The sequence below is a fragment of the Carassius gibelio genome, chromosome A1, assembly GCF_023724105.1.
Source record: "Carassius gibelio isolate Cgi1373 ecotype wild population from Czech Republic chromosome A1, carGib1.2-hapl.c, whole genome shotgun sequence".
NCBI classification, from domain to species: domain Eukaryota; kingdom Metazoa; phylum Chordata; class Actinopteri; order Cypriniformes; family Cyprinidae; genus Carassius; species Carassius gibelio.
This window is the reverse complement of record NC_068371.1, coordinates 15,765,218-15,781,981: the sequence shown is the minus strand read 5'-3', so window position 1 is coordinate 15,781,981 and position 16,764 is coordinate 15,765,218. Positions and strand designations below refer to the sequence as shown.

General features: G+C 36.5%; 2 protein-coding genes across 2 annotated transcripts in view; one reads left to right on the top strand and one right to left on the bottom strand.

Moving 5' to 3' along the window:
* Positions 1–257: 257 nt before the first annotated feature.
* n6amt1 (N-6 adenine-specific DNA methyltransferase 1) lies at positions 258–12,129 on the top strand. The gene is made up of 8 exons (XM_052598584.1): positions 258–335; positions 4,359–4,500; positions 4,569–4,655; positions 4,734–4,824; positions 6,041–6,124; positions 8,914–9,055; positions 9,138–9,599; positions 9,811–12,129. Exons 2-7 carry the CDS (start codon positions 4,373–4,375, stop codon positions 9,242–9,244), a joined length of 639 nt encoding a protein of 212 aa, XP_052454544.1. The 5' UTR covers positions 258–335; positions 4,359–4,372; the 3' UTR covers positions 9,245–9,599; positions 9,811–12,129.
* Positions 10,338–16,764, bottom strand: part of gart (phosphoribosylglycinamide formyltransferase) — a 27,404-nt gene continuing 20,977 nt past the window's right edge. The window contains exons 15-22 of the mRNA XM_052598573.1: positions 16,464–16,715; positions 16,228–16,380; positions 15,636–15,839; positions 13,602–13,754; positions 13,393–13,523; positions 12,776–12,917; positions 11,243–11,358; positions 10,338–10,854 (exon numbers count right to left, since the gene is read on the bottom strand). Coding sequence (XP_052454533.1) covers positions 10,657–10,854; positions 11,243–11,358; positions 12,776–12,917; positions 13,393–13,523; positions 13,602–13,754; positions 15,636–15,839; positions 16,228–16,380; positions 16,464–16,715 — 1,349 coding nt within the window. The 3' untranslated portion in view covers positions 10,338–10,656. The remainder of the gene's footprint in view (positions 10,855–11,242; positions 11,359–12,775; positions 12,918–13,392; positions 13,524–13,601; positions 13,755–15,635; positions 15,840–16,227; positions 16,381–16,463; positions 16,716–16,764) is intronic.

The window sequence follows — 16,764 nt, the reverse complement described above, 5'->3', positions numbered from 1 at the left end:
TTTATTTATTTTAAAATACATTTTAGATTATATATATAAAAACAATCTTGTATTATTATTCTATCTAACTATTCATTTTTATGTAAAGCACTTTGAATAACCATTGTGTATCAAATGTGCTATATAAATAAACTTGCTATGCCTTAAATTTCCTTACCAATCATAAGTTATTTTCACAACATTTCGTTATGATTTTGAAAATCGTGGCGTCATCGAATACAAAACCATGTTGAAAACTACGACTCCCATAATGCACTCGTGACAGCAACCGGAAGTGCAATATACCGAGAACACGAACTGTTGTGTTTGAAAATCATGTGCTTGGAGGAGACAGGGTAAGAAACAGCTTCATTATCGTATAGTACAACGTTTAATATGTCTTATATCGAAAAGCAGAGTAAGTTTAAAATATTAAAAATAACGATTATAAGTTGGCGTGAATTGCCTCTTTACAAAGAAGATAGTAATACCATAGTATTTTGACATTTAACGTTACCATGAGGTACGAAATGATTACAGTGTTCACAAACCATGGGGTTTAATGTTACTACTTAAATCTGTTGTATAATACATTTGTTGGAAATAAATGGCACTCATTCAGTGGAAAATTAATTTCACTTTTAAAGAGTATATACAGTTGTGCTCAATATTATTCATACCCTTGGTAAATACATAGGGTAAATATGACCCGCTGAGTGTCATCAAACAGCTTGAAAGATCATAACCATTTTTAAAATAACTCCGACTGTATTCGTATGAAATAAGAAAGTCATATACACCTAGGATGATAGTAATTTATGGCTTAATTTTCATTTTTGGGTGAACTAACCTTTAATGAACCAGTTTGCCATCATTTTGAGTTAAGCAAACCAGTAGTAGAATTGCAAAATGGACAAAGACATACCGTCACCTCCCAAACCTTTTGGTTTGCAAAGTTTAGAAAGACTAATTCTCTGTTGCTTATTATTCCAGCTATAACCAGATATGTGATAGATCTATGATTTATAAAAGGATGGAGTTAACAGAAGATTCTGATAAAAAATAAAAATAAAACATTTGTATAACTAACATTAACTCTCCCAAGATGGTAAGGTTGTCAAGGAGGTCCACTTTTCAAAAACGTTTTAAATTTTCTTATTAAGAGGAGAATAATTGGCCTCAATTAAGTTATTTAAATCGGGAGTGATAAAATGCACAAATATTTAAGACCTGTTTGTAGGGATGCACAAATCGCGATTACAATTATAGATGCCACAATTACGTAATTGTTCAAAGTGGCAGTTAATTTTTTAAAGTCAACTTATGTTATTCTGCATGCTTAAGATTTTTTTCTCTCTCTACGTTATCTTAAGGTTTTTCTCATTATTTTACTTTTTTTTTTAGTATAACATTATAATACCATTCATATTTTTTTATTTTTGTATAATTTAAAGAAGAAATAAATCTGATTATATTTGAGACTTAATACTAGAGTTGGGTCCGAGTCCACCTTTGTCGAGTACGAGTCAAGACCAAGTCCACAAACATCGAGTCCAAGTCCGAGTCCGAGTCCAAAAGGGGCCGAGTTGGACTCAAGTCCGAGTTCTTAAAGGCCGAGTCCGAGTCGAGTCCGCCCGAGTCCAGAAAGTAATTAAATTAAAAAAGATTATAAATTGGTATTGTAATTTTTTACATTCTATTAATATTTTAACCTTTCAACCCATTAAACCAATGGCAATATGAAAATGTAATAAAAAAATACCACTGTTACATGTAGTCATTGTCATTGAACATTTTTATTTTATGTCAACAGAACTAGTTTCCTATCAAAAAAGGTTTCAAAGGTTTTATTGTATTACAAGTGCATGAAAATACAAATGAACCTATTTTATTATTGTATCACACTATATTGTCCTCCAGTTAAAGATGACATTTCAGTTATTTAATGCCTCTCCCCCACATTTGACAGAGGTAAAGTGCAGCCAATGAGGAGATCCTTAATGATGACATTATGAATTTCTTGTTGTCTTGGAGAACTTGCATCATAAAGTTGCATTGCTTGTTTGGTCAGTGCTGGTCTTGCAAATCCTGCAATGCTGAGCTATGCAGCATCTGTTGGTTGCTGCTGCTTGTCTTTGGTACTCGGTTGCATTGGTTTTCGGATCACCAGTACACTGAACCGAAAACCGTTTCTTTCGGAGGCGTCCGATTTGAGAACCGATGAACTGATGAAGTATTTTGTTAAACATCGGAAAGTGTGATAAAACTATATATATATATATATATATATATATATATATATATATATATATATATACGTTTTTTTAAGATAGGGGCTACATGTTTCTAATCTGTATATTGTAGATTATGTATGGGCCAAAGGGGTTTTCAGGGAAGTTGGACAATAATTAAGACTCTAGACTCCATGTTTAATATGAATAAGGGATGATTTATGAAATATCTGTACTGTATTTATAGTTAATGATGACAGATTCACAAACTGAGTTTGTAGTAAACAGAACATGAACACGAGTAGAGCAGCTGATGATACTGAACTGCAGCATGTGCCGGTGTCCTGACATTTTATCCTACCCTGTCAAATTTTCCTACCCCGGTTTTGAGCGATTCTCGTTCTCGAGTCAAGAACCGGTTGTATCAGTTTTCAGATCATCAGTAAACTGAACCGAAAACCGTTTCTTTCGGACGCGTCCGATTCGAGAACCAAGGAGCTGATGATACTGCGCATTCGTGATTCAGCATGAAGCCGAATGACTCACATCGCGTCTGAACCGAACTGATTCTTTTGGTGATTGATTCTGAACTGATTTTGTGCTAATGTAATGAGTGCGGGTAAACCGAGGGCTTGAATGAAGGGCAATCTGACGAAACGTAAGTTCATTTAATAACAAATACATCGCAATGGATTATGTATCCGGTGAACTGTTTTTTTTTTTCAACCGGTTTATTGAATCAAACCGTCCGAAAGAACCGGTTCGCGGAAAAGAATCGAGCTTCCCATCACTAATCCACATTGATATCCAGTGAGTGGTGCGTGTGTTTCGTCTGCAAGCATGAGACTTCTGCCTGCCGGTGTGGTGCAGTAAAATGACAGAAGGGGAGACATTCATTAATTTATAATTTCAATTTTATGCTGGTTTTATTGTTACACATGACGTGGACTCGACTGTACTCGGAATATTTTCAGAGTCCAAAATGTTCAAGTCCGTGTCAAGTCCGAGTACAAATTCACCCGAGTGCGTGACAAGTCCGAGTTCATTCAAAATTGGACTCGAGTCCGGACTCAAATCCGAGTCCAAGTTCGAGTACCCCAACTCTACTTAATACTATAGAAAAGCACTAAAAGTTTTTTTCACTTAGAGTGTTTTCAGCTTGTTTATTTTTATATAAAAATACCGCATGCAGTTGCATCCAACAGTGGTATAAAGTTTAAACATCATTCAGTGTAAATTGTGATATTAATAATCACAGTTACAATTTCAAGGGAATAATCGACAATTATGATTTTTTTTCATAATCGTACATCCCTACCTCTTTCCAAACCCGGTTCTCCAAGTACAGGAGAACATCCGAAGCGAACAAAGAGATAACATGTTTATTTTTTTTTTTCTTTCCCATTAACTCTGATTATATGACATATTAAGATAAAAATGATGAAAAAAAAACAAAAAAAAAACAAAGTTATGAAAAGAAGCCAAAGTTCAATTTGTGAAGTAATTTCAGTGTTTCCCCAATAAAAGTGCCTTTCGAAATACTGTAGTAAATTTATATGGTACTTTGGTATGAATATATGAATTTTAGTGTCAAGTAATATCAAAGTACCATATATTAACCATCTTTGTACCATGGTATCACCACATTATGTTCTGCAGCTGCTAGCAGAATGTGACTGAATGACTTGAACATACTGGCTGTATAAAAGGACAGAAATCAGCGGTGTTATTCCAAACACGTGAGTCCAGAAGATTGGAATCAGGTTCATTTAATGGAGTGATCGAGTAGACATGAAGCTCACGTGTTCAGACGGATGCTGCAGGATTTATAGACTTCATTAAGACATCGTAAACTTCCCTTCTCTTAATCTTCTTGTTTTCAGAGCAGATTTTACACGCTTGGGGCTTTTAAAGCTCACACCATCGAGCGCTCTAACATGCCAGAGCTCAGAAAATAAATCCATAAAACTCAAAATCAAGCGGTTTGCGTGTGAACCAACACTTAAAAACCAGATTGTGCCCAGTCCGTGTGAAGGCCAGTGCATGAGGCACATAAAATCAATTCAGAAACATCTGACCACCCAACCAGGAGAATTGGACTTTGTTTCTGAACCCTATTAATATCTTGCACTGGTTTTCTCCCATCAGACCTTGCTGCTCTCATGTACCCGACACCCTTGTATGCTCCGGCCGGCCAAGGATCTTTTTCAGATGTGTACGAACCAGCCGAAGATTCGTTCCTCATGATGGATGCTCTAGAGAAAGATGCTGATCGGCTGAAGGGTAGCAGGTGATGAACATGATTGACTCTTAACTCCACTGTGTAATCCTGATCTACTAATGGGTCGATGTTTTCAGGCCATCCGTGTGTCTGGAGGTGGGAAGTGGGTCTGGTGTCCTCTCAGCCTTCCTTGCATCTGTGGTCGGGCCTGAAGCATTGTATCTGTGAGCACAGTAAAATCATGTCAGCTCACCCCGTGGTTTGTACAAATAAAAGTCACTTCTTTTGTGTTTGTTCTGCAGCTGCACTGATGTGAATCCAGCAGCGGCACACTGTACACTGCAGACAGCTCACTGTAATGACCTGCAGCTGCAGCCAGTGATCACTGACCTGGTGAGATCCACGTTTTTTTTTTTTCTTCTCTTATTTATACTATTGTAGTATTTTTTTTAAATGTTAAATTAGCTTTTAGTTTTATATTTTAGTTTTCATTTTAATTTTAGTTATTTTGTTATGTGCTTTTGTCATTTTTGTCATAACGTTATTGAATTCTAAATAGGAATTGATAGGGCTTTGGTTCTACTAGCGATTTGATTGGAGATCAACAGCCAATCACAATTGACCTTTAATTTTCCGATTGGTTGATTTTGTGGCACACTTGAAACGCTGTTGTAAGTTGAGCGAGTGTGTGCGTCAAGAGTTGAGCGCGCACGGAATTAAGAGGTTGAGAGAGAGAGAGAGGGACTTGACAGGAGCGCAGAGAATAAGTTTGTGAGCGAGCGCCTGAGTAAACTGCGTGAGAGGGGTTATTACTGCACGTTAATATGGATAATAGCAAACAAGCAAATACATTTATTGAGTACGGAATCGTTGTTTCTTTGCTCAAGCTATTTTTTTTTTTGCGATTGTTAATTACTGTTCAAAATATAATGTAATGTGCTTGCAAAATATAGTTCTCTGTGCTCAAAACTTACAATTACTCGCTCAGGATTGTGGCACAAAAATAACGCCATAGATCGGCGCACCCCCAGTAAAAACATGTAGAAACAGCGCATCCTTGCAGTTTGAGTGATGGTGGAGAGACACAGAGGAGACTATTATTTTTGTTTTCTTGGCTTACAAACAGTATTCTCGTCACTTCATAACGTTATGGTTGAACTTCTGATGACAGATGGACTATTCTGATGACATCATTTTAATTAACGTGAAAACAAGAAAAAAAAAAAAAAACAATTTCAAAATATTACTATAACAAAAAGTATATATCAGTGATACTAAAATATCACTGGTTAACAATAACAACACTGTTTTACACCTGGAATGAGCATCTTTATGGATCGAGTGATCCAATCAAGTGTTGAAATTAAATACAGCCATCAGAAGAACAGTAAAGGACCACCGTTTCACCTGCCAATCATCTGCAGTGGTACAACAGGCAGTTAAACTTGTTCAGTCTCATCACAGTGACGGGAGACGTGCATTAATAGCAGGTGTGATGTCTTACCTGAGATGGATGTTAACAAGTTTTCTCAGTTTGTGTACTTTTTCTGTCGTATGATTACTTCTTTTATCATGTTTGTTGTTTCAGTCGTTTTCTTGTGTCTCACAGGTCCAGTGTTTTTTGCCGAGGTTGAATGGAAAAGTGGACGTGCTTCTTTTCAATCCACCATATGTCATCACACCATCAGAAGAGGTAAACGAGTGTCACATCATATGATCAGATACTGAGACAAAAGTTCTGAAATCATTCAAGAAAAAAAAACATGCCCCTGAAAGTGACAGAGATGCCCAATATGTAGTATTCAAAACACTATCTCCTGTTTTCCTCTATTTTTCTGACAAAATGTTAATGGTGTTGAAAAATAATTGATTAAAAATTCCTCAGCAGAAATCAAAAAAATCGGTTCTCCTCTGGCCAATGCTAGGTAGATTTTATTTACTAAATAGGAAAAGGATCTGCTGCCTACACTTGATTTTGATGTTCTAGGTATTATCAAATGGACAGAGTTTTGAGATCACAGCAGACATAATGGACAATAATGAGCTCACTCAGGTACTGAGGCGCTAAACCATTCGGCTTTACAAGTAATTAGCAAAATGTTAGAAAGTTTATGATGTTCAGAAGGGTGCCAGTGCAGAGTTGACAGAAGCTGGATAATATGGTCATACTTTCTATTTCTAGTGAGAACTCTAGCTGGACCAGCTGGAGTTTGTTTATTAAGCACGAAGGGCAACCACCCAATAAAGCATTACAATAATCTATCCTTAAGGTGATGAATGCATGAACTAATGTTTCTGCATTTGACATTGAGAGCATAGGTCGTAATTTAGATATATTTTTAAGATGGAAAAATGTGGTTTAACAAATGCTAGAATGACATGAGTTTTTTTTTTAAACAATTTCAATAATAAAAAAAAAACATCCCAAACTCGACCAATGTTATTCTAATATTGAGACACTATTATAGTTTGTATATTTATTTATATTTATATATTTTTTTTTTTGTTCAAGTTTTATATATTTTTTTTTTTGTTCAAGTTTTTTTTATTCAATTTATTTAATTTTAATACTTATTTTAGTACATAAAGTAAAATTTAGTTAAAATTTTAATTAGATCTGGTGACTGTGGAGGCCATTTGAGTAAAGTGAACTCCTGTTCATGTACTTTTCCCCAAATTCTGAACCTACCATCTGAATGTCGTAGCAGAAATCAAGACTCAGACCAGGCAACATTTTTCCAATCTTTTATTGTCCAATTTTTGTGAGTGTATGTGAATTCTAGCCCGTTTCCTGTTCTTATCTGACAGGAGTGGCACCTGGTGTGGTCTTCTGCTGCTATAGCCCATCTGCTTCAGGGTTCGAAGTGTTGTGCATTCAGAGATGCTATTCTGCATACCTTGGTTGTAACGAGTGGTTATTTGAGTTAGTGTTGCCTTTCTATCTGCTCTAACATCAGCAAGGCATTTTTGTCAACACAACTGCCACTCACTGGACATTTCATCTTTTTTGGGCCATTCTCTGTAAACTTTAGAGATGGTTGTGTGTGAAAATCCCAGTAGATCAGCAGTTTTTAGAATGCTCAGACCAGCCCGTCTGGCACCAACAACCATTACACGTTCAAAGTCACTTAAATCTCCTTTCTTCTCCATTCTGATTCTCGAACTTCAGCAAGTCGTCTTCACCACATCTAAATGCCTAAATGCATGTGATTGTCTGATTTGTGTTACCAAGCAATTTAACAGGTGTACCTAATAAAGTGGACAATTGGTGTATGTGCTGAGGTGCTGTTCATATAATTACAATATCATCAAATAGTTGATTTCACTAATTCTATTCAGAAAGTGAAACTTGTATATTATATTCATTCATTACACACAGACTGATATAACCTCCGTTTATCTTTGGAACACAGTTTAAGATATTTTAGATTTAGTCCGAGAGCTCTCAGTCTCTCCATTGAAGCTGTGTGTACGGTAAAAAAACCCATCATCAAAGTAGTCCTTGTGACATCAGAGGGTCGGTTAGAATTTTTTGAAGCATTGAAAATAAATTTTAGTCCAAAAATAGCAAAAATGGCGACTTTATTCAGCATTGTCTTCTCTTCCTATCTGTTGTGGGAGAGAGTTCAAATCAAAGCAGTCTGGATATCCGGTTCGCGAACGAATCATTCAGTTCATCAAATCGAAGTGAATCATTTTAAACCGTTCGCATCTCTAATACGCATTAATCCACAAATGACTTAAGCCGTTAACTCTTTTAATGTGGCTGACACTCCCTCTGAGTTCAAACAAACCAATATCCCGGAGTAATGCATGCACTCAAACAGTACACTGACTGACCTGCTGTGAAGAGAGAACTGAAGATGAATGCTGAGCCGAGCCAGATGCAGTCCACTCTTTGTGAATCTCCCCCACATTTTTGAATGGGTTTTGTTTCAAAATCCTCTCCAGAGTGCGGTTATCCCTATTGCTTGTACTCCTTTTTTTTCTACCACATCTTTTCCTTCCCTTCGCCTCTCTATTAATGTGATTGGACACAGAGCTCTGTGAACAGCCAGCCTCTTTTGCCATGACCTTTTGTGTCTTGCCTTCCTTGTGCAAGGTGTCAGTGGTCGTCTTTTGGACAACTGTCAAGTCAGCAGTCTTCCCCATGATTGTGTTTTGAGATCCTGAATTTGGGTTTTTCCTTAGTTGTCAGTTATACTCATCAAAATTAAAAGGAATAAACATTTGAAATTAGTCTGCGTGTAATGAACGAATATTATATACAAGTTTCACTTTTTGAATGGAATTTTAAGCAACAAAAAAGGTTTTTGATTTTTAAAATGGTTTTCAGTTTAGTTTTAGCTAACAGTAATATCTCTGTGTACAGTCCACATGAGATTAATTGTGAGCTACTAGGTAATGTATCTGATACTAATGAGGACTGTAATCTTTGACATGATGTTTAACAGCATCACAAGTTGTGTGTTTTGTTTTCAGGTAGGCAGTCGTGGGATCGAGGCATCGTGGGCCGGCGGGATCCGTGGCAGAGAGGTGATGGACCGATTCTTTCCCATGATTCCACAGCTGCTGTCTGATCATGGCCTTTTTTATCTGGTGACTGTTTCAGAGAATGATCCAGGTTTGAGTTTGTGATGTTCAAGTTTACATTCACATCAGAATCCTCACAGTTTTTGAACTGGACTCATGTTTGTCTTCTCTAGAAGAGATTGTGGATTTGTTGGGGAAATCAGGACTGAATGGACACAAGTGTTTGTCACGTCAGGCTGGGCGAGAGAGACTTTCTATACTGCGATTCAGTAAGTCCTGAATAGCAGATGACCATCAGCACATGAAGACTGAAATACACGTGATGTCCAGCTTTTTCTCATCCAAAGGGTTTATTAGTATCATTATAAAAATCAAGCTGATGTTTTGAGGTCCGTCCCTCTGCAGAACCATCAGTATTTCAGGCTGCGTTTGTTTCCATAAAGTCTGCTGAAGCTCAACAACTGGGTCAGAAGGACCTAGTAAGTGATTCCTAACGGATTGATGGGCATTTTGACGGCACGAGCCCATCAGCTGAGCCGTTTATCCTGATTGTGTCAGATTCCTGCTGCTTCGGTTTCATTCTTTCAGTTACACTCTGACTGGTTGTTTTTGAGCAGCGCATGTTCACTATGAAAGTGAAAGTGAAAGTGAAGTGACATTCAGCCAAGTATGGTGACCCATACTCAGAATTTGTGCTCTGCATTTAACCCATCCGAAATGCACACACACAGAGCAGTGAACACACACACACACACTGTGAGCACACACCCGGAGCAGTGGGCAGCCATTTATGCTGCGGCGCCCGGGGAGCAGTTGGGGGTTAGATGCCTTAAAAATACTATGGAGTATTAAACGCTGTTACTGACCTGCAGTGAATTCCAGAGTGTCAGGATACCAATGTCATTTATCACAAAAAAAAAAAAAGTTTAATATTAAGTCTTGGTTGTTTGATTCTTTTTTTTTTCCGACTGTTTTACACAAACTAAGAGACACATCACCATAAATACATTCAAAAACAGAAAATAAAGGAGAATATATAATTTTTAGTCTGTTTTCTATTTTCATTTCCCCATTTCATTTTTTGGTTTTGTTTTAAAAAAAAAAAAAAACATTTTATTGTATTTCAGTTCGTAATTTTAGTATTCTGCTCACCAAGTCTGCATTTATTGTATTTTTGATCAAATCAGTGCAGCATTTATTCCAAAATCATTCAGCTGTGCACAAGATCATTAGCGATTTATAAATTTCACACCTGAAAGAGGCGTACCCTCATTTGAGCAATGATCTTAAGATTACACGTAGAACGTTTTCTATTTTATGAATGAGGTCCCTGGTGTTCATAAAAAGAAAATGTATTAATACAAAGATCAGTCTTGTCACAGCGCAGTGCAAGTTTAATGCCAAGAGCAAATTTTCATCTAGTTCTGTTACATGCAGAGAATAAAGTTCACATACTTTTTCAATAACTCTCAGGCATGAGCAAATATTCATCAACAGAGAATTTGATTAATACTGTTCAGGATCCTGCAATAGAAGACCCATTAAAAACACTCAGGAATTATTTTCTGGAAAGATTTGATATGGAATGTTTGACAAATTTTACTGTATGATTTGTTCTTAAATCACAGTTTGGAGCTGAAATTAAGAGGCTGAATTATATTAGTGTCGTAAGCTTGATCTGTGCGATGGTATCTATCCCTGAATGCTCTGGTTCCACACGATTCGGCCGTCATCTCTCAGCTTCAGCCCGCCACTGGCCACCAGCTCTAGTGCTGCTGGAAAGGCACGATGCTCGGCCTCCCGGATGCGCTCTGACAGGCTCTCCTCTGTGTCAGTCACCAGGATGGGAACTGCTTCCTGAACAACAATCGCTCCTGCATCCACTTCCTCCTGTGGATTTAGAGACGTTACACTCATGAGTGAAATTCACAAAACCTGCTGAGGTTTGCACAAAGCAAGCACTCTGGCTTGGTCACCCAGGCTGAGACAACATTACTTAAAAAAAATAAATAATAATAAATGCCACCAGGGTTATTATTGTTGACAAAGTACAAAATAAATAAACTTGAAATAAACTGAAAAAAAAAAAAATATATATATATATATATATAAATATATATAAATAAATGATTGGTTTTATTTTAGCTAGTTGCAAAAACAACATTTATATTTGTTTTAAAGTCAAAGTAGTAAAATAATTTAAAGTCTAATAAAAATTTAACAGAAATTTCAGAAGAAAAAAAAAGTATGTGTGTATATATATATAGAAAACACTGACCGCCACAAAGTGCACAGTGCATCCTGTGACTCTGACGCCGGCCTGGAGAGCCTGTTTCTGTGCGTTCACTCCTTTAAAGGATGGCAGCAGGGACGGGTGGATGTTCAGCATCTTACCTGTTTGACAGATGACAATGTCAAAAACACAAATCAACAAACACAACAATACAATTCAAGCTTGTTTTCACATCATGCTTTAATAGGTTTTGTTTACTTCCATAAAATATTCTTATATATAAAAAAAATTACACATTTTGTTTTTCTTTCTTTTCTGTCCTCAACAGTGTTATTTTACTATCATCAATATATTAATAGTTTTTTTAGTAGGGCTGTCGATTTAATGCGTTAATCTATTTAATTATGAATAATAATAATAATAATAACACCCATCCCGTCCCTGGATCTAGGTAGGTCATCCATTTCATATAGTTGATTGGTGATGAATATGAAGCAGGGCAACAACTGCGTGTAGCAGTCTATAGAATGCCATTTGAACAAATTGAATGAATGACTCTAGCTTGCTCATTATGACATTTACAGCCACCTACTAAAAAGTTTTAGTTTCTTAAGAAAAAAAAAAAAAAAATAATAATAATTTCAGATTTCTATATGAATAAAAAATAAACAGAAAAAACAAATAATAATAAATCCCATTAAAGTGATAGTTCACCCAAAAATAAAACTAATTATCCAAATTAATTACCCAAACTCATGTAGTTTCATACCTGTATGAAAATGTATTTTGTGGAAACTTTTTTTGAAGAATATAATACCAAACTTTGGCGACCACTGATATGTTCCAATGTTTTTGTTGTTTAGGACATTATAGCCAAACTGTTTAATCATTTCTTTGCTGAAGTCAAATAAAAATCTTCCTTATAAAGCTGATTTTGGTTATGTGTATTTGATGCTTTTCTCATTTAACACAATAATGGCTTTAACTTTTCTGTTAGGGTAGATTTCTCAGCCAATTTTGATGTGTGATTTTATTATATTTATTTACATTATTATTCAGAAGGCAGCACTAGATTTTAGTTCTATTAGTTTTTATTAAAACTAATTAAATTAGATTTGTTTGTATTTGCATTTCAATTTAGGTAATTTTGTCAATATTATTATTATTATTATTATTATTATTATTAATTTGTTTTGTTCATCAAGCTTCTAAATGAAACTGAGAAATGTTGCCTTGACAACAAGCTGAAATAACTAAATTTTTTAAAAATCTTCATGTGATCATATGATGACGTTTTCTTGATATCGTTTTGGTTTTAGTTAACTATATTAACCTTGGTCCTCAATATCGCTTGTCATCGTGTTAGCATTTTATAATAACATTTTTAACACCAGAAGCTGGTTCTGTAATTAGATCATTTTGGTGGGAAATCAGCAACGGTAAGAATTAGCAATTGATCTGATGAATTCTGGGGTGTTTGAAATGGTTTCTGTCACTCTTAAAAATCATTATAAATCCAATAAATTACAAATTAACAGAAACCACTGAAAATGATCTTTTCAAGCCTATAACACTCACCGCTCCATTTCCTGACGAAGGGTCCCGTAAGGATTCGCATGAAACCAGCCAGACAAACCAGTTCCACCCCAAACTCCTCCAAAACTTTGTCTATGGTGCCGTCAAACTCAGCTCTGCTGCCGTACAGCTTATGATCCACAACCTGATACACAAACACTGCTATATTTTACCAACACTGAGATACAATTAAGAGTTTTTGCTATTATTTTGCATTTTGCAACAAACTGCATTTTATTTGTAAAATATCTGTTTACACTTTTGTTTCAAGTTTTTGTTTTAGCTCTTTTTAGTACTTCAAGTTAAACTTAACAATGAGAAATGGTGTTTTGTTTTTAATATTTTATTTCACTTAAAGTATAAATATATATATATATATATTTTTATATACGTTTATAAGTTACACCAATGAAAAATGTATAGAAAAACTATCATATGTGCAAATTAAATTGTATTTTATATTATTATTTATTATATTTTATATTATAAGTTTATGTATGAATAATGATTATTAAATACAATGATTTATTAGCTTTTTTAAATTATGACTGAATTATTTTAATTGCATAATTGTATATTGATTACTAATCTGGTTTAGGAGCATTATATTTCAGACAAACCCGTGTCTGAATGCCGGCCATAGATGCCCTCTTCAGCCCCATGACACCCGGTCTGTTGGAGATCACCACCACGATCTCCGCCGAACTTGACGGTTTCTTCACCTGCTCCATCAGAGCCTGCAGATTGGTTCCTGTCAAACACCAGAGCGTCAGTGTTACCGGCTTCATTACACTCTGCAGTCATGAGTGATTCACAGAAGGACACGCACCAGTCCCAGAGATGAGAACGGCCACTTTGGTCCTCTTGCGTGCTGAGTGTTCCCCTTGAAGAGCTCCGTTCTGCAGGACACTGGTGTCCGGTGAGCGGCCTGGACTGTCCTTCAGACTCTGCTCCAGGTTTCTGATGACCACGGCCTCCGCTCCTGGACATAGGAAAATACATGAAACATTACTCTAATGTGGACTCATTAACATAACATTACATGTTCCTTTAGTTAAAGCGTATTTGCAAAGAACGTGTAAATATAATGAAAACAGCAGATCTAATCTAAGGCCGTGTTTGAGTGAATATCACAAAGAAAAGTACTGGTTATATTTTATGACAAAATACGACAAAAATAAATATAATTTTATTCTGCTTATATGATTGACAAGGATGGTTCAAAACAGGCTCCTGGGGCAGAGCTGCTGTCGTGTAAAACTAGAAAAAAGCCCTTCATCGATGAGAAGCAAGGAAGCGCCAGGCTAGTGGTTTGCAAAAGCCCATAAGGATTGGACCGTAGAGGACTGGAGTAGACAGAGACCTGGAGAGGCCTACAAGCAACTGTGACATTTGGTGGACGACCTGTGATGATCTTGGTGTGCTTCAGAAAGGCTGGAATTGGGCACGTTGACCTTTGTGAAGGCTGCATAATTCAAGCTAATGTACAAGATTGTCCTGGAAAAAAAAAACATGTTTCCTTCTGCTCTGACAACGTTCCTCAACTTTGAGGCCTGTTTTTTCCAGCACCACAACTGCATGCCACACAGCCAGGTCGATCAAGGGGTGGATGGAGCAGCACCAGATCAAGACCCTGTCATGGCCAGCCCAATCTCCAGACCTGAACTCCACTGAAAAGCCATCAAACAAGGCTGAACTGCTTGGAATTTTTGCCAAATATGTGACGATTCAAATCGGTTGAGATGCTAAACAAAATCACGATTCAATCAGTGGTAGGAGTTTATATGAATGCATGTCTGAGGGGAACTTACTGTCTTTAGATAAGTTTAGATTGTATATTTTTCTTCTTATCTTGCCTCTGTATAATGCATATTAAAGTTTATAAGTGCTGCTTTGTTTACAACAAAAACCAAGGAAACACTTTACGTGCCACCTAATGGAAGAAAGTGAATCTGCGTCTCGTTCTGCTCATCTGCTGTTTCAGTTTAATGCAGATATTTTTTCCAAGTATAGTTTCACAAAACTGAAATCAAACCATTCCGTTTTAGCTTCAAATTTAGAATAAAAACTGCTCATGTTGCATGTATGCAGCAGCTTTGTTTGGATCATGATTAAAATGCAGTGGTTGCCTCTAATTTTAAATGGAAAGAGCATTTGTTTATTGTTTGTTTGTTTGTTTGTTTATATGAGCTTTCTTTTATTTGTGTTACTTATTTAATTTGGTGTTTTTTTTTTTTTTAATGTGTTATTTACATTTACATTATATTTACATTTTGTTACTTAGCAGACACTTTTATCCAAAGTGACTTACAAATGAGGACAATAGAAGCAATCAAAACCAACAATAATATGAGCAATAATATTAAAAAGTGCTATATTAGTATATTATATTGTTATATTTCAATTTCAAAAAGAAATGTGCAGCATTTTGTCCAAGCAATAATAAAAGCACACATTTAATTTATAATTGGTCTTAAATCTCATTTTGTGAATCGAATCGTGAAATCAAAACGAAAAGTGAGTTGAGAGAAAAAAAAAGCATCCCTAAAACTACTACATTAATGAGAGATTGGTGTTTAATTTAAGGAAACATCAAAATCTTTTTTAAACAATAGTTTGAAAAACAGGCTTCATACAAAATCTTCTTTATTCTCATTTTCTTTGCACCCACCTATATACAGCATTACTGAATGTAGGTGAGTCTCACTGGGATGTTTGTGATCAATTACAGTAATGAGTTTTTTTGGTGTTTAAACTCAAAGCAATGTGCTTAAATGGGAGTAAAATGTCCTTACACTTCCACAAAATTGTAATGCATCTTCTAAGAAAAATGTAAGTAAATGTGGGTGTTTGTGTGTCTCACCGGGCTGTTTGTCGGTGAGTGAACCCACGATCCAGGCCTCCTCCTGGGCCTGCAGCGGTCGCAGCACCCGCTGCACGTCCTGTTTGCTGACCACTAGCACGGCGCCCAGACCACAGTTAAACGTGCGGCTCATCTCCTCCTCTGACAGTCCTCCCTCCTTCTGCAGCCATGAGAATACAGCCGGTATCCTCCAGCGGGAGGCATCTGAAACACAGGTCAACAGTGCTGCTGGGTAACTTTTTTTATTTAAATGATTTAATCGTGACTTATATACTACTTATATCAGTCACCGAGAGCAAGAATATTATATTAATTATATTAGTTCAAAATAAAGTCAGTGATCAGTGTATTTTAAATTGTAATTTTTATTTTCTATTGTTATTTTGTTTAAAAATATATGCTACTTATTTTCTATTATTCTTTAATTAATTATCTATTATTTATATTGTATCATTTTTATTTTAATTTTCACAGCAAACTGTGACCGCAAACAGCAGATAATATCAATCACAAAAAACGAGAGTCTATCATCTTAATGGTGATTTTGATATTGATATTTTAATAATCAGAATTAATATCCAGACTTGCTCACCCAAGTCCACTGCCAGTTCTGGTGGAAGAATGCGAGGAATATTCTCTAAAAGCCCGCCTCCAGTGATGTGGGCGTAGGCCTTCACGGCTCCACTGCGTAGGATTGGCTGAAGGATGCGGCTGTAGATCTTTGTGGGAGTGAGCAGAACTTCACCTTCAAAGCACGGCACAGATGTGAGGACGCAACAAACACAGCTCTGGTACTAAAGCAGGCGAGATTCTTTCACGCTAACATACCGATATTCTGTCCAGGCTGTCCAAACGGAGCAGGTGAGTTGTACTGTAGGCCGCTCTGCTCTAGGATCTTGCGTACAAGGCTGAAGCCGTTGCTGTGAAGCCCAGAAGAGGCAATGCCAATAAGCAAGTCACCCTCCATTATGTCCTTGAGTCTGGGCAGGACAGCCCCTCGCTCCACGGCCCCGACACAGAAGCCCGCCAGATCATAATCACTAGGACCGTAAACACCTGGCATCTCCGCCGTCTCGCCCCCTGAACAAACACACATGCAACCAGTGTACAATAAATACATAAATATCGA

Excerpts from the sequence above, each read along its gene's own strand:
- n6amt1 (XM_052598584.1), top strand. The coding sequence starts at position 4,373 with ATGTACCCGACACCCTTGTATGCTCCGGCCGGCCAAGGATCTTTTTCA. Across the intron at positions 4,501-4,568 it reads GATCGGCTGAAGGGTAGCAG|GCCATCCGTGTGTCTGGAGG; the intron begins GTGATGAACATG and ends CGATGTTTTCAG. Across the intron at positions 9,056-9,137 it reads TGTTTCAGAGAATGATCCAG|AAGAGATTGTGGATTTGTTG; the intron begins GTTTGAGTTTGT and ends TGTCTTCTCTAG.